Genomic DNA, 23,926 nt, shown 5'->3' on the forward strand with positions numbered 1-23,926 from the left:
AGAGAACTTAATTAATCTCTCCGATATTTCGGTTAGCTCTGAAACAGTTGTACAGGTGTTATTTGGGTTGAAACGTTCTTTTACTCCTGGTCCAGATGGCATTCCTGCCTCAGTTTTAATAAACTGTAAGGACGTGCTTGCTCCACACCTTGCTAAAATTTTCAACCTTTCACTTTCTCTCGGGGTCTTTCCTGCTCTTTGGAAATCCTGTTGGCTTTTTCCGGTACACAAAAAGGGATGCCGTAGCATTGTCTCTAATTATCGTGGGATAACTCAAACATGTGCCACAGCCAAAACTTTTGAGCTATGTATCTTTCCAACCATACTTCATAGTTGTAGTTCCGCTATTAGCCCTAAACAGCATGGGTTTATGCCTGGTAGGTCTACTTCTACTAATCTCATGTCTTTTGTTACCAATATTTTCAGATCTTTTGAGGCAGGTACCCAACTTGATGCAATATACACTGACTTTCATGCTGCATTTGATAGTTTGCCCCACTCTTTACTATTAGCTAAACTATCTAAACTTGGTTTTGGTGATGGCATTATTAGCTGGCTGTCCTCATACTTAAGTAATCGATCTTGCAGGGTTAAAACCGGGTCGTACTTATCTGAGGAGTTTTTTTGTACGTCAGGTGTCCCTCAGGGTTGTGTGCTAAGTCCACTTCTGTTTTCTTTGTTCATCAATGATGTCTGTAATGTTTTACCTCCTGATGGTCATCTCCTTTATGCGGATGATATCAAAATCTTTTTACCTGTGTCCTCTTCTTCTGATTGTATGAGTCTTCAGCATTACCTTAATGCATTTGTTCATTGGTGTTCATCCAACTTACTTCGCTTGTGCCCTGATAAATGTTCTGTTATTTCTTTCTCTCACTCTCTTTCTCCTATTTCATTTAACTATACTCTCTCTAACTCGTCTCTCTCTCGTGTTTTGTCCATCCGTGACCTTGGTATTATACTCGACAGTCGTCTTAACTTTAAACTGCAGCTTGATGAGGTTCTACTAAAAGCTAATCGAACTCTTGGGTTTATTTTACGTTTTACCTCTATTTTTAGAGATCAAAGCTTCTTAAGAAACCTTTATTGTGCTCTGGTAAGGCCTCTTCTTGAATATGCTAGCATCATCTGGAATCCTCCTACTATTGATGGCTGTTCGAGAATTGAAAGCATTCAGCGCCTTTTTACCAGGGTTGCTTTTCGTCGTTTGTTCGGTGCTGCCTCACTACCTCCCTATGAAACGCGATTGCAGTTACTCAATCTTCACTCTTTAAGCTTCCGCCGCCAAGTGTCTCAGGCATGTTTTATTGGTGGCTTATTACTTTCTGATACTGATGCTCCTGATTTACTCTCGTCCATCTCGTTGTATGTTCCCTATCGTTCCCTTCGTCCTCGTGATCCTCTGTCAATTGAAACACGTCATACTCTCTATACTTTCAATGATCCTATTCTATCCTGTTTCAGGTTGTTTAACCACTTTTACTATCTCTTTGATTTCGACTCCTCTCTCAACTCTTTCCGTAACCGTATTTTTTCTTCTAATTCTCTTTAATTATTCTTCTAAGTTTCATTAAGTTTTGATAGTCTCTACGCTCTACCTTTGTTTTTTTTCTTTAATTTTTTTGCTAGGTCTAGACTAGTTTAGTTAGGCTTAGTTTTTCATGAATTATTTTGTTTATTTGTTAGGGTTTATTTAGTTTTAAGTCTGCCTTATTTAGCCTTGATGGCGGATATTGTATTAATAAATGAAATGAAATGAAATAAGCATCCACTTAAAACATGCGGCAAGGCCGGTTGGGGTGTTGGAGTTACTGCACATTTTTGATAAAAAAAATATTGATAGGATTTTTAAAATTCTAATTTTACAACGATATGTTATAAAACATTATTATGAACCTATAAGACAGTTTTCATTCAAATCTTACTACAAATTCAAAAGATATACTCTTTTAATCACAAAAAACATCATTCTTCCATATAAATTGTATGGCCTACCCGTGTAGGCGGTTGTACGATTACGTGATGTTTTTTGGTCGTACACAAGACGGTTAAATGGTTGCGTTCTTAACAGTGCTCCTGCCGAAATCTGCCAATATAATCTGGCCACACTGGATCGCAGGGCAAAAGCTCGCTCGAAAGGTCAAAAACCGTCGCAAAACGTCAAAAACGACCGTCGCCAGCGCCTCGAAATCGTTGCGAGTTTCGCTCGCTGGCGACGCCGGTTTTGACGTTTTGCGACGGTTTTGCGACGGTGGCCGCCAAAAGCTCGCCTTGCCCTGAGGGCAAAGTGACCAGAAATACCGATGTATATATATTTGGGTTTGAAAGAAAAAATCTCTATTTTTGTAATCATTGAACGATGAAACTCAGCCAACCTATCAAATCAATCTAAATAATCCAGCGAAAATCAAATTACAGCACGGACGATAAAATCGTATCCCATGGAGCACTGCAGTGGCCCTAAGCGGTCGCGTGGAGCCCCAAGAAAAAGAACTTGCCATCACTGAGAAAAAAGAATGAGCATCTAAGTCATTCTTTGGTTTAGAATTCCTAGTACCATTTTCAGATCAACACTTCAGAAACACCTTCATTTGTGTTACCGCTGAACCAAATCTAATCCATATCCTAAGTAAAGGATGCATATTGTTTTGAAATTGAACTTTAATTTTGCGCATTAGTACCCCCCGCCCCCCCCCCCCCCCATCACACTTAACACTTATTTCGCTTTCACTTCTTTCCACTCGAGTTAAGTTTCGAGTTTTAACCTACCGAAAACTACCGATAAAATTTTGATGCGCCTACCGAAAACCGCCAAAATAATCTGGCCACACTGATCGTGAGGGCCGTCGATGCTCTCAGCTGCACAGTTCATTGTTGATTTTCCGTCGAGACGGTGGTGGGTGATGCTCCTGCATACAACGATAATTTTATTGCATTGGTAAACCAATAGTCAAAACGATTCTTGCTCGCTGCGGGGAAGTCGAAATTAAATGAAACAGAAGGACATAAAGTGTTTCCTTCTTGCAATAAGCGTGGGATTATGTATGTGTGACCAAATAAGTAAACAATAACAACATTTGCCATGAGCTAGTTGCTGTGAAATTGCGTGTGTATGTGTGTGTGTGCGTCTGCCTGTGGTGGCAGCTGAACGAAGATTCTTTTAGTGTTAGATGATCTAATTGCAATTCTCATCGTAGTGCGCAAATATTTGGCCTCCGCATTTACGGGATCTTCTTGAAGTATTTGCACTACCCCCGACTACTCACATCCAGCGAACTGTGATGAAATTAGCGCCTGTTTACTACTTTTCCTGTGCGATTGTAACCTCAGGTGGCCTTCAATCTGTGAAAGGGTTTTTTACTTTTTTTGCCTGCCGTACGTGCCCACAGTAGCAGCAGCAGCAGGCATGTGTGTGCGCGCGCGACAGAGGCCCGACTGTGTCCGTGTTCTTTGGGGTGCGTGTCCCTGTGTGAGCCAGTACGGTCGCACCGTTTTAGAGCTACCAGCGAAAAAGCGAACAGGCGAAAGCGAAACGTGCCCTCCTGCAGCGCAGCGAGTGCATATCGATGCATGGCAGTCACCCCCTATAGCACGGGTGACGGCATTCACGATGCGCACGCCAACACGCAAAACAACACAACAGCAACAAACTCCCCGTAAACAGCTGAACCCGTGGGCGTGTGTGTATGTGTGATTGTTGTGTGTGTAAAGTGGTAGGGTGTGTGAGTGCATACATTGGTAGTGTGGGAATTAAAGTAGCAGCAGTACCAGCAACGGTTAAAAGTGCGCAAAACCATAGTATCTTATGGCCTACTCACGCGCGCCCCGTGCACTCCTTTACGGTTCATTCGCGGCCTAAATAATAGTAGAAATGTAACTAGTTCCAGCTGGGTATACGCGTCTACCTCGGCTGACCGCAGTGGAAATGGGGGAAAATTGATACACACAAAAAAAGCAAACTTTCGTGTACTTGAAGCGCGAGAGTACACAATTGAAAAATCATCAGTGGTAGTTACCTTCTGTTACCTCCGTACCTTATCATCATCATCATCATCTTCAGCAGCAGCAACATCATTAGTCGAGCTAACAAAACAAAAAACAAAATAGCAACAACAGACGTACCTACTTTGAAGCGTACATTCTTGCCCATTATCCCCGTTGTTTTCCTTCCTTTGCCAGCTGCTCCATTACAAGTTAGGAAATCCATCCAGCACGGAGAAGATGCAAGAAGTGTTAGGTTTTCGTCAGTGGCGAAAGGCACTTGAAAAGTGTCTGAATGGAGTGGGAGTTTTTTTTCAAGTAGGCAAGAATTTTCAGTACATATGTGAGTGTGTTTTTGTGAGGGATGGGGTGTACCAACGGGGGGCTGGTAAAAATGGGAGCCACTGTTGTTTTTTTTGTCGATTTGTCGAGTGTTTTGCGTTTTTTGCATTTTCTAGGCGTGTATCTAACGTTAATTTTCATTTCATTTGTTTTCTAGCTTTCTTCACGCTAGCGCTATTCTGTTTATAGCCTAATAACTGTGTCTGTGAACCGTTTTATGTATCTGTGTATGTGTGAGTGCGTGTTCTTAAATGTACTTGTGTTTTATTCTCGTAAATGACGAAGTGTGGTGAAAAGTGAAAAAAAAAACAAATCGAAATTTTCCCAACCACACGCGTTGTATACGTATGTGGTCGCGGAAAAGTGTGGCGGTCCTGCTGCAACGCGGAAGTCAGCTGGTTGCCGCTGGTGCATACTAACAGAGCACCACCACCCCTCACAAACGCACAGCATGTGATGATACATTTCTTTGGTTTGTTTGGTGCTGTGCTGTTTAGTGATTATCATCGTAGAGCGCCATCTCGGGCAGTGGAAAGATGTCATTACACACATGCTGCAGTGTGCAACCACGGCAACCGAAACCATTCTGAAGAGTGTGTATGTGTGAGAGTGAGTGAGAGAGAGGCGTGGAGAGGAGTGTGTTGAAAAGGGAAGAAGGGTGCTGTGTGATTCCGGAACTGTTCGGAACTGCTTTGTTGTTACTGTCGAAACACACGCATGCAAGGCCGAGGACCGGCGCCAAAGGAACCTCCACCGCGGATCCTCCACTGCGCAGCATTGCTGTGAACGCTGTAAATCCATCGAAGGAAATAAACCATGGCATCGTTGAAGGTTGCCGTACGGGTTCGTCCCTTCAATCAAAGGTAAGTGTGTAGTACGTTCGGTCTGTGTGTGTGTGCGCGTTCGCTGTCGGACTTGACCTACCGTACTGACGTAAAATTTGTGCCATAAATCAAGGCAATAAAGAAAAACTCCCGTTATCGTTGAAGAAAATGCATTCGATTTGGGTTACGAGTTTGTTTAACAAGGTGAATAATGTCGTTAGTTTAGCGTGAACTGGAACTACTCCAAAGAAAGCGAACATTTGCAACTATTTACAAATCATTTTTTCATGTCATGTCATGTCATGAACAGGACTTTTACTTAGTCCAAAGAAATGTTAAGAGAATGTCGAAAAAGTTCCAGTCATTTTTTCGTAAATAAGAAAAAAGCCCATATTATTAAATAAATTTTCAGCTCGTTAAAAATGTGCTGTAATCAGTGCTGCTACATGTCATGAGCATCACGAGATGTTCACCGAAAACGAACGAAAACAATGAACATATCCATGGTAGGTTGATGCTCATTGCTGATACTCAATGAAAGTGTGTCATGACATGCCGTACGCGACATGCGAATACTTGAGTCCAACGCGATACTCTGACTGATAAGCTGAGCATAATGCCAGCGCAAGCATAATCATGTTTTTTTGGTTGTGAACAGTGGTGCCAAATGCCACTGTTTCAATCACCAACACTCATGACTGAAACGAAGCTCAAATCAGATCATCTACACAAATGAGATGATCAAAGGCGAGACTCAAACAGTTGGTGGGCCAATCACATGCTTGGTGACATTTGGTTTAGCACTCAATTTTTAGTCACTCGCTTGGTCACGACATTTTCTGTCGGTGATAATCACAACATTCTTCGAATATACTTGGCGAGTGGTCCCAAGCAACAAAATAAGTATGCTTTCTCCATCTGTCTGCTTTGATTGTCTGTCGGTTCGAACAGAGCGAGAAAACATGCTCATTTTGTTTCTTAGATCCACTTGCAAGAACTGCATATCTCCCATAACTATCGTGATGATCACCAACAGCAAATGGCGCGACCAAGTAACTAACAATGAGTTGTACAAAATGTCACCAAGCATGTGATAGTCGCACCAACCGTTTGAGTTTCACCTCTGATTATCATAGTACAACTCGTGACGCTCACATGATTTTGTTTCAGCCAGAATTTGTCATGACTATGTCAGTGACATTTTGCAGAACTGATTATAGTTAAAAAAAAGTCATGACATAGTGACTGACCTAGCAAAAATGTTACTAAGCATGTATTGGTCATACAAATCGTTTTGAGTATTACCCTGGATATCACAATTGACATGTACCTGACGCTGACATGGATTTTGTTTCATTCAGATTTTTTATGACATTGACAGTGACATTTTGCAGCACTGACTGTAATACAGCAACTTGACCTACACTTTTAGAAACTCAAAGATAAAAATACTGATTTTGTTGTAACCTAATTATAACAAATGTAGGTTAATATTTTAATGTTTCTTCTGCTTGTAAATTTACAAAAATAAAAATCAAACCTCGATTTGTAGTACTTCAAATTAAAACCACCCCTTTCGTCAGTGGATTTGTATATATTGCGTCACATGTTTACCGTCCCCGAAAGCGGACGACGAGGTTTGGCGAAGTTCATTTTCGCTGGCCCATTTTCCTCGGTGGGCCACGGGGTTTGGCAGACGAAACGAAGAAACAAAAAAGTCAAATACGTAAAGCATGTGAAATTGTCCAAATTATTCCATTACATTACGGATTACGGCATGGCAGTGGGAAAAAGGCACACACACACACTCACCACTGGCACACGGCAGCCGTACGAATAAAGTGTGCGTGCAGCCCGTTTGCTCGTTTAAAGTTATGCCGTGTTTGAAGTTTTCCTATTGATTGATCATCTAATGACGGCGTGAAAATTACCGACTCCCGCGGGCTGGAGCGGTGCAGAGGCTCCGTGTATTGATTGGTGTGTCCGTCGATGGGTAGTAGGTCACGAAAATCGTGTTGATGATCATCTTCGTGCGTTTCCACCGTTTGATTGTGTTGAAGTTTGATTCCCACCCGGAGACCGGTACGAATCTGGGCACGCGTACGCTGTGTTATTCCACCATTTGCTGCTGTTGGTGGGTTCGTAAAGAGTTTGTAGGCACGTGTGTGGTGTGCTTTTTTGCTGGCCCTTTCGTACGTAATATGCATTTTGCAGCCATTCTAACATGGCTTCCTCAGAACATGGTGTTCAACGGAAAGCGGGGGAAAATGGAAGGTTAAACATGCAGCACGTGCACGCCACGATAATTCTATTTTTAAAGTGGTATTTAGTGTACAGAAGAGTTAAGCTGTATTAAAGTGATTTTTGTTTTTATATTTATTACAAATATTAATTTACATTTAAATTACATCTGTATTCAAAGTTTTAGACAAATCAAGCTTGAAAATCGCTAAAATGTGCAAAATAGAACAATGTTTGAGCTACAACATTGCAATTAGTTTTGCTTTATTTTACACACAAATGCGGTTAAGGTAAAAACAATGGACCACTTTATCATTCAAGTAATTAAAATACTTTCCTAGCTGATCCTACCTCGAACGAAAACTCCACGCGACGGTTTACAATCCGTTGGCGGTAGTAGAGCACTTTCAAGCCAAGTAAACACAGTAGATAAAGTGAGTAAATATTCCCAGCTGCCCATCAGAGCACGTCTGTTGCTGGTCTTTCTATGGTTCGTCTTTTAATTTCCAAAAGACACAGTTCGTCTGTCGATTGTTGAGAGTGCCAAAATGACGGGAAAACGGTACGAATAAACGGTATCGTTTACCAATCTAAAGTCGATTGTTTTCCCCGCTCCATGGCGAAACAACCTATTTCTCACGCTACGGTTGTCGTGTTGTTTTGGCTTTAGAAGAGGTTAGGCATTGAAAAGTTGTTTACCAACATTGGGCAGGTTAACCGGCGTTTTGGGGGAGCCAATTTGCTGGCAACTTCCCTAGATGCACTAAATGGACGGTTGTAATTAAATTTAAACCACTTTTCGTTGCCGCTTTCCAAACCATTTTCAAAGTAAACACTGATCAATGCTTCGTTCCTTCTGTTTTAATCTGACCAATGTGCCTCCATTGCATCCGGCTGGTGCGTCAGTAGGTTGACAGCCCGAGTCGACAAGGACGACAGCGTTCCACCCCAAAGCTTATCAGCACATAACCGTCTTACACAACTCATGTGTGTTTGTGTGCGTAAGGTTCCTCGAGCAAGACACGTTAAACTATTTTCGCAGTGCTAGAACACAGTTAAGAAAGTGGCTCATTCGTTTCCCATTATGTGACCGTCATTAGGCACGGAAAACAGGTGTTTTGCGTGTTCCTGTTGGCCGTGTCATCAGTGACTTAATGCAATTTACGTGGCCTTGAGGTTGCAAACCATGAATGCGCGCTTACGGGTCAGGGCAAGCGAACGAACAGCAGCCACAAAGAATGAGGAAGTCCTGGGGCTTACCCTTTCTTCTGCTTCGAGCGTGTTTAATGTGTGGTTGATAATTTCTACAAAACATTGATAACAAAATGAAGGGAAGAAATTGACTAAGTTTGGCTTTTCACTTTTGGCGTCAATCGTCTCCAAATCAAATGTTACGCGCATTAAATTGCTGTTTCAGCTTTATCTTTTCATCGCTCTAAGGAAGCGCGGGTTTTACTGACATTTCTGGAAGCTTCTTAACATGTTGCATTTTAAACGAGCACGGTGCGTAGTTGATGTTCTTGGTAAGAGTTTGTGGAATTTTCATTACCAGCAACCTATATTACGACAACGAGATGATGACTTCAGTAGCCGATGCTGATAAGCGGCATGTTGAGCCTTGCCCGCTCCCTATCAAGAACACGGCTCTAGTTGACAATTTCTTTCCGTTCGACTGGTCGCTGTATGGAAAAAAGGCAAATACCGCCACTCTCCTATCAAGCCTGAAACGCAGACAAGAAGCGGGAAGAGCAAACGCAATGTGGGTTTCGAACGCTGATGACTCATCTCCTGCGGTGCTGCAACGTACATTGACTTACGGCTGTCGCCCGTAAGATGTCACCGTGTAGAAAATGTATTCATACTTCTCCACTAATGCCCGTTGATTCCTCGCTTTTAGTTAAGCGACACGATGGGAAAGTGTTCCGCGCGCTGCTCTTTCATTGCCATCCGCCCGGACGAGAACGTTTTTGTGTTGAAAGTTGTACCATTCGATCGTTTGGCCGGCTGAAGAAAATATCACTTCTACCGATTTAGGTTTTTTTTCTGACTCCGACCGGATCATTATGATCGACACAGCGACACACATAAGCATTATTTCCAATACGTGCTCACTTTCACTTTGGAGCCGTGTACAAAAGCAATGAAACGTTGGGACATTGAGAGCACTGAATGGTAACAAGCAACGGAATGGTAAGGGTACATGTCAACACGAAATCGACGGTGAATTTAGTCACTTGATCGTACACTAACAAAGAAAAAAACTGGAGTAATTCAACGGATCATTTGACACCAGTCCAGAGCGGACAAAACAGCGGAGCGGAGCTGTTAGGTTTGGTCGGTGGAAGATCAAAAGGCGCAACCTGTTCGATGTGACAAAACCACAACCAAAGGGATACGGTTTCGTGTCAGCTTGCAAGAGTGCGTCCGGACAAATGCAATGTGCCACACTTGACGGTTCAAACCGCAGTAAAGGATGCATTTATCTTTGTTGTTTCGATGCTAATACCAACGGAAGGTTGGTCATTTTATCATGATGATGATGATGGCGTTATGCTGTGGTCAAATCGTGGCATGTTTAATTGATTTTGAATGAAACGAAAATTTAATATTCTTTTGAGTGACGAAATAGGATGTGACTTGAATAAGTCCAACCGTTAACAAAACTTGATTGACTGATTTTTTATTGCATTATTTGCCCTTACATTAATTAATTTATTTTGACATTAATTCATTCGCAATGATTCGTTTTGTTTGTTTCGTTCGTAGCCGCGCGTTTTGGGTGCTCTTGCGTGCCTCTTTGCCCTTCCCTTGCCGACTGCAGTCGATTGCTTCCTTACACCTTCCGTTTCTTCCGTTTTTGTGCACGCACTGTCGGGCCCTGGTTGCATTAAATTGTTCGCTTTTCCGGCAATGGTTCGCTAAACACTCCAACGTGTTCGTGTGCGGTCAGCAAAGAAATAATGCCGAGATTAAATACACGAAGGAAGATAGTTGATGTGGGTTGCGTTTCAGTTTTGTCATTACCATCAAACACAGCACACTCTTGAATGTTGTGTGTGTGTGTTTACTTGCGGTGTGCTGGGTTCGTTCCGGTGAAACCGCCAGCTTGCCCATCTCCTGTGGTGTGGCGTTGTTTCGCATGCACAATTTCGGCGCAAAGTTCGTGGCGGGCTACCGCGGGGTTGCACGGATCGGTGACTATCAAGGTGAGCCTGCGAGGTGGCATCTTCTTCATATGGGTCGCTTTGAAGACGCTGAGCGTGCGGCCATCACCGAACGGAAAGAGCCACGGCTTTACGGTGGCATTGAACGGGGCTATGCTCAGAAGGTTGTGATCTGACTCTCTGCGGTATACTTTCATTTTAGCTATGTAAAGATCAATCGAAAGCATTGGATGTGTTTGTGAAGCATAATGATGTAACTGTTGGCTCCTATTATATACAATAATATCATTCATTCTAGCTAGTTCTATATCATTTATATTGCTTTTACGGTGTTTAAAGAACCTGTACTTTGAAGTGAAGGTTCAATACTTTTTCGTTGCAATCACCTTAGGATCAAAGAGAAAACTGTTCAAAAACTCCGACCGATCCATCCAACAATACCTTGGCAACATTTGTAGCGTACATAAATAAATCATTCAAAAAGCGCGAACCAGTCGGGATTGAATTGTTTGCCGGCCTGATGGAATGTTTATATGCCTAACGATAACGAGATGAAGCGCTAACGCGATCGCTTCCAACACTATCAGTGAGGCTATTGCATACACAAACGCCCGAACTGGACTCCCCCCCCAACCATCGTGGGGGCTCATCTTTGTTGTGTGAAACCATTTTTCGGCCCCGCGATAAGCGGATTGGAAACGGAAATCGGCCCTCTTTTTTGGACTACCGCGTTTTCCGCGACTCCAGCTCCCCGCTCAACAGGGAGCAATTGAATGGGGAAAGGGAAAACGGCGCCAAACACAGTGAAAAAACACTTTCATGCTCGTGAGCATTATTGAGCATAACTGTCGGGGGGGTGGGAGATGGAGGTTCGATTAGTGGGCGTTTATGTGCAATGTGCGTTTCTCTTTATCGTCATTATCCTCCTCCTGCTGCTGTCTTTCGCTGCACCGGTGGTGGGTGCAATATGGAAGTAAATCATTTTCTTGTTGGATAGCTTTCGTTTGTTTAAACTGGCAAGCGTTAGGCATTATCCGTGTGTGCTTGTGTGTGGTACACCGGTAGTAAAGAGGGGGCGCCGATAGACGTACTGGGCTTTGGTATGAATTTAAATTTTCACTTTTCACCAGACGCTTCAGGGTACATTGGAGTAAAACCGTCTTACTCATACCGTTGCGAGGGACGGATTACCAACTTGGCATACAATTTACTTTTAAAACACTATAACGTTTCTTTAAACGAATCCGCTTATTTGGTAGTTTAATCATTTTTGTGTAGTGTAACTTTGTTTATCCAAGTATAATTTCTATAATTTCCTTTTGCCCTGGCAACGACCAACAACCATCGAGAACGGAACCGACAGCCTGTTGCCAGCTCGATGTGTTACTTTGCGTTTTCTGCGGTGCTGCAACCAGCAGCCGAAGAGAATCAAAAGCCATGACGGCCGACTGTGAACCGCATACAGCACGCTTGACAGAGACTCGGGTTTTTTTGTTTGTTTGCCTTTCTTCAATAATTAATGTTGCACGTAGTCTTTGTACTCTTTGGCCAAGCGTACCTGGCGCACCGGTTCAGGGCCCGTGGGCAATGGGTTTCAGTTCGCTGATTTCCTAACCACGGAAATGCAATACACCGATAGACGGTGGGGCCAGTTTGTGCTTCTGCTATGCTCCCGGGAACGCGCAAGAAACGAGAAGGAATTGAAAGGAGGGCAGAAATCGGCTGCGTGCCGTACTGCTGGTGTTGACGGTAGACGAAGAACTCGCCTCCCTTGCTGCACACCTTTGTTTAGCTTCCATGGGTCACAATGTGACCGACAAAGCCCCAGACGTGGTGTTGGATTTCCTCCGAGAGACGAGAGACGCACCGTTCTTCTGCGGGGGATTTTTGTTCGCTTTCTTTCCACAGCTCCGACGACAAACCTTGTTATCCGGCCGGTTAAACCGTCGCATGGTTTGGTTAGGCGGTCAGTCAGACCACCACTATGGCTACCATCCCTCCTGTTCGAGTCTCATTTTTCTTTCTCGATTCTCGATACGGTGTCTTTTTTCCTACGTTATTGTTGCAACTGCTTTATGCAACACGATTGTTGCAATTTGAAGTGCACATAGTCTGGTGGAGGCAGCCAAGCAGCCAGGCAGGCTACCGTTTCAGTAGACGGGCGAGTATTTCATGCGGGAGCAAGGGAAGGGCATGATCACAGGACTGCAATATGGTGGGTTTTATGCTGTCTGCACATTTAAAGTCACGTTAATGTGTACACTCGTTTCCAGTGTTGCACACTGTCGATCGAACGCAATCGGAGAAGCCCACAGACAAAGGGGATTTTCGTCACCCCGAAACACTAATTACTATTATGGAGAATGCGTACAGTGGCGGTCACCTAAAGTCGGACACCTGATATATTCCCATTATCTCTGACTTTGGGGCACCCTGGACAGTTCTTTAGACCACTTATCAGAATTTCTGAGAAATAAGAATTCACTTATAGAAATTCTGCACACATCTTGGAGGACACTCTTCAGCTATGCTCAGGCAAAAAAATCAGGCCTATATCTTGAAAACCCCCTGAAAATTATGCATAAATGTAAGAAAAGGTATGAAATTGGTGCTGGTCATTTTCCTTAGGAATGGCGACTGTACGACTTTCAAGACTTTCAAGATATCGGCCTGATTTTTTGTTGAACATAGCTGAAGAGTGTCCTCAGAGACGTGCGAAGAAATTTTTCTGATAAGTGGTCTAAGAAACTTTCCAGGGTGCCCCAAAGTCAGATAATGGGGTCTTTCACGATTCTAGTCAGCTTTTTTATATGGAGTCTGACAGTTGGAGGCTGAAATCATGTCAACACTCCATACAAATCCACACACAAAACTAGCCTACGGTTTTCAGTTTTGAGTATTTCAGCCCGAATTAGATTCGAGTACCTGCTTGAACAAATGGCAAAACAAGGTCGTGTTTTCATTCATCACAAGGTGCATTAAAGATATCAGGTGATGGAATCTAGAATCAAAGTGTATGTAAACCAGGTGATCTCATACCATGTTTTTCATAACCAAATTTGAACGTCACTTTTTGACAGGAAGGGTGAAAACTTTTGCTCAAAAAAGCGTTTTAGATTGAAGAATACATAAAACACTCTTAAAATCTTCATTCAGAAGCAGAAGCGATAAAAATCAGCCTTCTAAATATATACCCCTTGGGATTAGCCCACCTGTATATTACAGGGTTTCACACTTTATCTCAAGACCGCGGGACCCCTTCCCGAATCTGTCTTAGCCAAAGCCAAGACTGCGGTATGATGCTTGAAAACGTTGATGATACCTGAATTCATCGGATGCAATGCTGAATCTGCGGCACATTTCTCGAATCACACTGGTCCGCGTCGAGGACATGCGGTCGAATATTTTTTTACACGGATAACCTTTATGTACATCAGCCTATTTGAAACACTCAATTATCCTTTTCGTTTTTTACCAAAAAAGGACAATTTAATAAAATGAGTGAATGCATATTTGTTTAATTAAATTTTTTACAAGTGTTAAGAAAGTAGTTTAAACTGTTTAAATAATCTTTTCTAGTAAAAGCACGAAAAAATAATTAACTGTTTTCAGTACACTGATGTACACAAAGGTTATCCGTGTAAAAAAATATTCGACCGCCTGTCCTCGACGCGGACCAGTGTGATTCGAGAAATGTGCCGCAGATTCAGCATTGCATCCGATGAATTCAGGTATCATCAACGTTTTCAAGCATCATACCGCAGTCTTGGCTTTGGCTAAGACAGATTCGGGAAGGGGTCCCGCGGTCTTGAGGTAAAGTGTGAAACCCTGTATACCCACTTTGATAGCTGCTCGAAAACTGCTATACAATACAAACAGCTGAACAGGCTGAAATTTAAGCTTACGATCTAAAACCGTAAAGGGGCAAATATTATGTTCGCACAGTTCAATAAATGCTTAATGTTACCATTCTTTCATAATGGATATTAGTTTCTTTGGCGATTTGTTGATATAAGTGATGATAGATTGTGGATATGAAAGCATTTACTTTCTGAGCCAGGAAATGATGTTTTTTTCTTCATAATTTTCAATTATAATGTTTTATTTCAGTTGATATTCTAAATTTTTTGTTATTTTGAAGGAGGATTCGAAAACCATCGTTGAATATTTGAGATTTGTTGATGAAATTGGTATTTAAATGAAACGTTCACTGATGCTTAACTGTAAAAGTACTTGCTTCACCTCAGCAATTATGTTGTAGTTTAAACGAAATAGTTAATAGTGATACACTGTAATGCATATCTTACATTTTTTTTCTAACAACAAAGTGTAATTGTCGTGGCATGATTCTGATCCATTCTTCGTTAGTAAGCACTGGCGCAGGCATTGTAGTGCGTAGAGCTTTACCGTACGAATAACTTAAACGGAGTAAATATAAGTTCCGGCTTTTTGAATGTTTTAAATCGCCTATGATTTAAAATTTATAAATATGTGTCAATCATTTCGCAAGTTTGAGCGAAACCTGCAGAAAATACCCATTAATATAAATTCCGTATTTCGATCTTTATAAACTGAATCAGATAGCGATTTATGATGGTTGGAAATTAAATAAGTTTTTCATCTCCTTATTTTATCGCCAATCCTCCAGACAAGATTTATTGGTGCTTTGGTAAGAGTCTCAACTAGATGCAGCTAGTATAAAAGCGAAAACAACACAACAAGCATTGTTTAATTAAGAAAAACACACACATATCTATTGAATTCCCATTTCTACCTTCACTTTCGCGGAATGTGAATCAATCTGTTTGTTGTGTTTCTTAGCTTGCTTGCTTACTCCTGCCTATCTATAGGTCAACCTTTGCGAGAATTATATGAATCCAACCATTGCTTGGTAATGAGGGTTGCGGTTTTTTCGGACAATCGGGCACCGACAGTCGGCCAAACCATGGTCGCCCGCCCGCCCGCGAGACGGTGATGCAACTCCCGACCTATGGTAGCCGCCGCCGCCACGATGATGGTGGTGGGTTTGTGATGTGGTACGGATAGTTGCGACTTACGTCCAGCCGACCAGCGACGTAACTCGTTTGCCGTTTAGCGAAATAACCATTTAAACGGATGGTGTACAGTTGTTACTTCCGGGGAGCTTTCGATTGGTATAATAATTTCAATAATTTCGGCACTATTTATCAATGGATTTCGATCGTGGATTGCGCGAACACCATCAGCAGCAGTACCGTTCCTGCGGTTGGCAAATTTTCTGCTATAATAAACGCTTATGTAATTGCTTTTCGGTACCAGTGATCGCGAGAGCCTTATCGTGCCGCTTACGGTAGCTGGAAATGTGTCACTGGCCGATCAGTAAGATGACGAAGGCTACATTTGACCGGCAAAAGGAAACGGTTGTCCCTTGGTTTAATGATTGTCCTTGATGGCTCATGATGGTGAGGGAAGGGGCAGTATATTAATATTTTTTAATCTCAAACTCCGAACAATCAATTAAACATGGATTACGCATCCAGCTCAGCTCAGTTCATGAGATCAGCATCTATCAAACGCGAAGTGTTTCAAATGCGACGCTGGTCACTGGGGTTGTAGTTCATTATAAGGCTTGGCAGAGAGGAGAAGGGGCGGCCACAAAGGGGGTAGCATGATTATCAGGCTTAAAGCATGATTATGATTTGCGAGCTGTTCAAAACTCTCCAATAAACGTCGCAATGGGCAGAAGGTTACCGCGTATTAGAAAGTGTATGAATTCCAATTTGGCATAGCGGAAGTGAGTCATGCAAAAAGAACGACCGAAAACACTGAACCCGTAATGAATTATCTTTAAATCGTGCTAAAGTTACTTCGCCTCGTGTTGATTGCGCGAAGTAGCGGGGGCTTGCTTTGCTTCAACTATTTGATTTCATCCGTATGATAAGGTTTTGAGCGAGAAATTAAGGCATCGATGATAAATAATGCTTCTTGATGGTTGAAATGATATTTTTGTTGACGAACGATGGAGGCAAACATGTATCTTCACTCTACACAGTCCTAAATAATGTTACAACATCGCATTGTTTCATTTTCCAGGGAGCATGAACTCGGCGCAAAGCTCATCGTGCAGATGGATGGCAAGAAGACGCGTCTGCTGAAACCGAAACTGGGCACGGGCAATGGCGTACGGGGTGATCTGGCGTCCCGGGCCGCCCTGGACCCGTTCAACGACTTCACGTTCGACCACTCGTACTGGTCGGTGGATGAGCGCGACCCACACTTTACGCACCAGGAGACCGTGTTCGACGATCTCGGCACGGAGATCGTGGACTGCGCCTTCCAGGGGTACAATGCGTGCGTGTTTGCGTACGGACAGACGGGCAGTGGCAAGACTTTCACGATGATGGGCACTCCGGAAGCGCAGGGGCTGATCCCGCGCATTTGTCGCTCGTTGTTCGCACGCATGAAGCTCGGCCAGGAGGAGGGCACGGGGTACAAGACGCAGTGTTCCTATCTGGAGATCTACAACGAGCGGGTGAAGGATCTGCTCGGGCCGAGCAGTGCCGGGCATGGGTTGCGGGTGCGAGAGCATCGCACGCTCGGGCCGTACGTCGAAAGCCTGTCCCAGCATCCGGTTTCGGACTATTCGGAAATCCAGAACTGCATGATCCAGGGCAACATCCAGCGGACGACGGCCAGCACAAACATGAACGATACGAGCAGCCGGAGCCATGCGATCTTCACCATCACCTTCGTGCAGGCCCGCTACCTCAACGATCTGCCGAGCGAAACCGTGTCCAAGATCCATCTGGTGGATTTGGCCGGCAGCGAGCGGGCCAATGCGACTGGCGCTACCGGGCAGCGGCTGAAGGAGGGTGCCCACATCAACAAATCGCTGGTGACGCTCGGCAGCGTCATCTCGGCACTGGCCGAGCAAACGAATCCGACCAACAACAAGCGCGTACTGTACATCCCGTACCGCGATTCCATCCTAACCTGGCTGCTGAAGGACAGCTTGGGCGGTAACAGCAAAACGATCATGATTGCGGCCATCTCACCCGCCGACGTGAACTACAGCGAAACACTCAGCACGCTCCGGTACGCAAACCGGGCGAAGAACATCATCAACAAGCCGACGATCAACGAGGATCCAAACGTGAAGCTGATCCGCGAACTGCGGGACGAAATCTACAAGCTGAAGCTGATGCTGTCGAGCGATAGTGGGGCGGCGCTTGAACCCCAGCTAAAGGTGCTGGAGGATCTGCACAAAAAGGAGGCCCAGGAGAAGGTGCTGACGGAAGAGTGGACGGAAAAGTGGCGCGAAGCGCAAAGCATTTTGCGCGAGCAGCGATCGCTCGGGTTGCGCAAGTCGGGCGTGGGCGTGGTGCTCGATTCGGAGGTGCCGCATCTGATCGGCATCCACGACGACATCAGCACCGGCGTGACGCTGTACAGCTTGAAGGAGGGCGAAACGACGATCGGCACGGACGAGGCGCCGTACCCGCAGGACATCTCGCTCAACGGCATTGGCATTGCGCCGGAGCACTGCCGCATCGTGCTGTCGAACGGCAATGCGACGATCTATCCCAATCCGAACGCGACCTGTCTGCTGAACGCGAGCATCATCGAGGTGCCGACCGCGATCAGCCAGGGCGACATACTGCTGCTCGGCCGGACGAACATGTTCCGCTACAACAATCCGGCGGAAGCGGCCAAAATGCGGCAGGAAAGTAGCCACCAGCAGCGGGCGTCCCGGCTTGATCTTTCCCGGCTGTCGCTGATTGCCGCGTCGCGGGAAAACCTTTGCGCGAGCTTTATGAGCGACGATGACGGTGGCGTTAGCGGGTCTTCGCTCAGCCTGTTTGGTGGCGGTGGTGGTGGTGGTGGTATGGCTTCGCCACAGGGCGCCTTTCGCTTCCGCCAGTACACACCGAGCCGGGAGGATGCGGAGCTGCAGGACGAGCATCGCAAGATACTGCAAACGATCGAAAACGCTTTGCGGCAGCTGAATCTGGAGCGCACGCGCATGCACGAACAGTTCAAGCACAAGATAAGGCTGTGCACCGAGGAGCTGGAACGGTTGGAGAGCACCAAGCGCGACCGGTTGACGGTGCTCGACTGCCGGATCGGGGAGCTGATGGCCCGCAAGGAGATGGTGCTGTGGGAAAAGAGCAACGAAAAGACACAAGTAAGAGCGGGGCATCGGTGGGACCATATTGACCTGATCCTTTCATTAGTTTTTAGCGCTATTAGAGTGCTCCGACATTTTGTTGGCTAATAATTATGTTTATTCTGTTCTGTTTTTTATTTCTCATTTTGTTTCATTTTCATGTTGATTTCATTTAATTCCCTTACGTTCGCGATTCGCTACCGCTCGGAACCCTTTGCACTGTTTGCGCGAGTCCAGGTAGACATATTAGTGCGGCAGCTGTCCGCTCTGCAAACGCAGCTGGATACGAAGAAACGCGATTTCTATGAGTACGTCGCGAAAGAACTTCAGGAATTGCAGGACTGTGGCCGCCTGGACGAGGTAGAGAATGTGCTAGTTTTATTTCGTTTTGTTGTAAACATTTAGAGTATTATTTTTCAGACAATCTTTGACTTGACTCGCCTCGTTGTGGGACTCTCTAGACGGAGTAGTTAATTGAGGATAAATGTGACTAATTTTGACTAATTTGTTTGACAGGCAAGCAGCGAACTGATACGCAATGCTCCGCAAACGGAAGATTATTCGGAAATTTTGCTACAAATATCTCGCTCCCTCGACAACTACTCGCAGCAGTACATCAAAGAGTTTGTTCGTCGTAATGTAAGCATTTACTTTATCGATCCAGCTGAAACGGCACACTGAGCATTACTAATTCTACTTCCTTGCATTATTCGTGCAGCGGGATGAGATCAATAAGTACGAAGCGGAGCTGTCCGAGAAGGAGCAACAGCTGGCGGAAAGCACACAAAAGATTGCCGATCTGGATCAGAAGGTAATGGAGCTGGAGCAGCAAAACAGGGAACTGTTGCAGCAGCGAACACAACAAGAGCTGGAATTGATTCAGCAGAAGAAGCTTGGGTAAGTATTTCTGTTTGAAGGGCGTGTGCTGGATGATACCAATAATGAACTTGCTTCTTGCAGGATGACACTGAACCTCACGCACACAAATGGCGCAGACGATGGTGAGGGTACGGGCGAGCAGGCCGGCCTACTGCTGGGCACAAACCGTGCCGGAACGCTGGAAACGTGCGACACGTTCCACACGGCCAACTCGGACTGTTCCTTCGTGTCCGCGCTTAACACGCCCGCCCTAAACTCGTTGAATCAACTCATACCGACACCCAGCTCGACGGAAGACGGTACCGAATCAGATACGGGCGATCGGGACTACGAGGAAGCCACCTCGAACGGGGGCCTGCTGCACGGCGGTATGAGCGACAGTGGTGTGAGCTTCGAAACGAATCGAGCCACCGATACGGCCGCAGCACTGCACACGGAGGCGGATGAAAACGAAAGTGAAGGTAGCGTTGACAGACAGAGTAGTGGGGCGGCTAGCGGGACGGCCAAACTGCTGTTTCAATCAGACGACCACTGTCTGCTGCTTGCCACCTCGTCCACACCGAATCCAAAGTACGGCGGTAAAAAGCTGCCGACCACAACCACGACCGTAATCGTGACGGATGGTGGTGGACTGTTGAAGTCGAACCAGCAGCAACCGCAGCAATCGCCGCGGATGCGCCACAAATCCTCCGACTCGGAAGAGGAGCGTACCACCATCACGACCATGTCTTCGATCGGTACGCCGGGCTCGAACCGGTTGAAGCTTTCCGTGCCGAACCGGAACCGCAGCAACAGCAACAACAGCAAGAGCAGCAGCATGCGCACGGAAATCTTTGACATCCGGCACGGTATCCATCCGCTACGGGTGAGCAGTGTGAGCAGCGGCACCGACGGCAGCCACGAAGAGGAGGAGTACGAAGAGGAGGATGCGCACGGGAGGCGGCGGCGTCGGCAGGAGGTCGACGATGAGGAGGAGCGACGGTCGCGCGGATCGTCCATCGACAACAGCTCGATCACGTCGTCGACAGCGAACCTGATCCTGTGCGAGATGAACCATCTGCGGGAAAGCATCGCGAGCAAGAAGGCCGAGATCATGAAAATCCTCGAAACGAACGGTGACAAGAAGCTGCTGGACGGGAAGATCGGCGAGTTGCAGGATCTGCAGAAGCGCATCGTGCAGCTGGAGATCAAAATACAGGATGTGGAGAAGAGCTGCCTGTCCGATGGGGAGCTGCAGCTGGACTCGATGCGGGACATTCCCGAAAGCTTTACCGACAGCGACGATAGCCGAGTGGGCAACTCGTGCATCTATCCCGGGTATATTCGGGCACGCGACCAGGGCAGTATCTACGCACCAAGTGTTACGCGATCGTTGCCGTCCATCGAAGGAACTTATCGTGAGTGTGAACAGTGCGGGGAAAATAACAATTACGTATCTAATTATTATGCTTTTCTGTCTCTCTCTTTGTGTAGGTTCGGATCATCTGATAAACATCCCGACGTACATTATTCGAGGCGCGGGAAAGCAAACGCACTACGAGTATGAGGTGAAAATAAATCTGCCAGATGAACGATGGACGTTGCTGCGACGGTACAGCCGCTTTCGTGAGCTGCATCTAACGATGAAGAAACTGTACGGTGATAAGGTATGTGTGGCCTGAGATCGCACCGCTCAAGCACGGTCGCTAACCACCATTTCCGAACCATTTTGCCCCCAGATTGCTACCATACCTTTCCCGCGGCGGGAACTGTTCGCTTCAAACACGGAATCGGTAGCAAAAACTCGTCGTCGCCAGCTAGAAACGTACCTGCGCCGGCTGCTGGTGGTGTGTGCCAAAATCCCCCACTGTCCCATCTACGAAGGCGAGGGACGGCCCGGACTAACCAAGCAGACGCTTATCGAGTTTCATCCATTTTTCAAGAAAGGTTTGTTCGAAACTGGCAAACATGGCACGGGATAGTAGCACACCTGCGTCGGAGCGTGGCTAGATCCTGCCCAGCCAGGTTGGCGGTATTGGTTTCGGGCGTTTTAATTTTGTGATGTAAAAGACTTGTAGATTTCTATGCCAAGGCGTACTTGTGTTAGGTTTGTTTTAGGTTTTAGGTAGTATTAAAAAGAAGAAAAAAACTAGTTAGGAAGCAATCGACTCATTCAAGGGTCTCTGTACTCTGTTTCCGTTAGTTTGTTGAGTAGCAATTGTGCAAATGATCCTAGGGAATGTGTTTTAAATGTGTACGTTACGCTATTTTTCTATTTACCAATTCTCTCCCCTCATAGTTTTGTGGTGGCCTTTAATTAATCCACGACGGTGTCTTACCCATTTAGAATCGCGAATAGCACAGCATGTTAGGCTCAAAGCAGAAATGACAAAACAATGACAATAATAGCCTCGTCCTCCTGCACTTGTTGCAATGTGTGGTGAAACGTTCAAAACGGTCCTACGGTTCCATCCATCCATACATTCAGCCTCTTTCGGCGGAAGTGTGTCCATCGAACAGCCACCGTCCTGCCCGTAGTAGCTTCACCGGACTTTATCGTTGCAATGGATAAAGTGTTGTCAGGTTGAAAGCGTATCGGGCAATAGAGACGTTTCGGTTAAGATGGAATGGGTGGATGAAAGCATGAAAGGTAAATGTATATAAGTGCACATCGGTTAGCCATTGCGCGTTGGTTACAATCCTTTTATAGTAAGTAAATCGATTGAAAGTTAGCTTTAGGTTTGGCTAAGTTTGCTAGTAGAGAATAAGATGAAAAAAGCTAGTTTCCTTTTCCGTTACGTTTTATAACATCATGAATATATATATAAGGCAGAGGAGCGATCATATTCAAATCGTTAAAATCTACATACAAAGAAGAGAAAACAAACAAAAACACATCTGATCGTCACGAAATCATAATCGCATCATATCAACAATACGTACAACACGCGTAATTCTTGTAACTGTGTTCCGGTTAGATAAAACTGTTCATCAATTGTAACTAACTGTGATTATTCACCCTCTGCCCCTAACCCCTCCTAACCCTAGTTGTGCTAGATCCCATGTTCCCTCGCGCCCGCAGTTATCTAGTTGATGCTTGTTAGAAAATCCCAAACCCCCCTGCCAAAGAATGGTACTGCTGCAATGCGCAATATAATATCATCGTCGAGTGCTTTCCCATAATTCAGACAGATCATGGTTTACATCCCTTGCCCTTCACGTTAGTCATCTCTCGTTCGATTTTCGTCTCACAAACAGTATAGTTCTAGAAGAAACTCGTGTGCATTAACTCATTGTCTGTTAGATAAAGGGTTAAAAGTTATTAAGTGCGTAAGAAATTTATTTTATGAATAGAGAGCTAGAGAAAAAGAGAGAAAGAGGAAAATAGAAAGAGAAAGAGATAAAGAAACGAAAGCAAAAATCTAGCTTTAGGGCACTATGTTGTGCACTCAACGCATTCGTTCGTCTCTTGCTAGCGCTCGTGGTTCTTCCTAGATTTTGAATGCAGTTTTTGTTCGAAGCTACAAATCGATTGTTATTCTTTTCTACGTGCTGCTTTCAATTGGGCTGGCAGAGTAGTGCTTGCTCGCACGAAATGCAGCATAGTATTAAGTAACTCAGGAGCTTGTTTACATCAGAGGCCTGTATGTTAGGATATTGAAATCGAAAGAAAACACGAAACATTGATGTTAGAAACCCATACTGTTTAGGTGATCGTTTAGGTATCCTGTGTGGTAGTGTGGAATAGAAAAAAAACAGAACATCAAACATCATGTTGTGCATGCATTTTGTGTGTGTTCGAGAAAAGTAGAAAAAAGATATTAATGCAATAAAAATAAAATTAGCGAACAAAGCAAAATAACAACAAAAACACAAAAAGACGTTGTAACCAAAACTGAACTCTTTTCTCTCGCGATTGCTGTTTGCAATATGCAGAAGAGAAGCCAGAGAGAAAGAGACATGTAAGATAAGGTGAGATAAGGACAAAGCAACACTTGACTGATGACTTATTAGAACAAAACATAAAAAAAATTGAAAACGTTCTCGTCTGGTAAAAGAAAAATTAACAAACAAACAAACAATGTTGGAAACATTTTCCCTAATTCAAACGTTCAAATTAATGGTTAGACTGTTAATCCCACAATGGACGTGCAGACATTTGATGTGAAATGTAGTAGACAACAGTTATAACAACAGTATGACTTGAAAAGTGTCCATCCTTTGTACCCAATTTACGGATGGTTCCTAGTGTCGATGAAGTTACAGACGAATGGTATATTTAAGTAAAACGAAAAAACAACATCAACCAATTGGATCTTGGAACTATATTCCATTCTTTTTACTGACCGCAATACAAACAAAATACGTCC

General features: G+C 44.7%; 2 protein-coding genes across 2 annotated transcripts in view; both read left to right on the top strand.

Moving 5' to 3' along the window:
• The window catches only part of LOC120949101 (uncharacterized), a 252,172-nt gene that overhangs the window by 153,938 nt on the left and 74,308 nt on the right, over nt 1-23,926 (top strand). The gene's annotated exons all lie outside the window — the stretch shown is intronic.
• On the top strand, nt 3,097-23,862 carry LOC120949072 (kinesin-like protein Klp98A). The gene is made up of 9 exons (XM_049607771.1): nt 3,097-3,330; nt 4,481-5,186; nt 16,625-18,716; nt 18,936-19,058; nt 19,215-19,337; nt 19,417-19,595; nt 19,659-20,974; nt 21,051-21,223; nt 21,296-23,862. Exons 2-9 carry the CDS (start codon nt 5,140-5,142, stop codon nt 21,536-21,538), a joined length of 4,296 nt encoding a protein of 1,431 aa, XP_049463728.1. The 5' UTR covers nt 3,097-3,330; nt 4,481-5,139; the 3' UTR covers nt 21,539-23,862.

Source organism: Anopheles coluzzii, chromosome 2 (genome assembly GCF_943734685.1).
Source record: "Anopheles coluzzii chromosome 2, AcolN3, whole genome shotgun sequence".
Lineage (NCBI taxonomy): Eukaryota > Metazoa > Arthropoda > Insecta > Diptera > Culicidae > Anopheles > Anopheles coluzzii.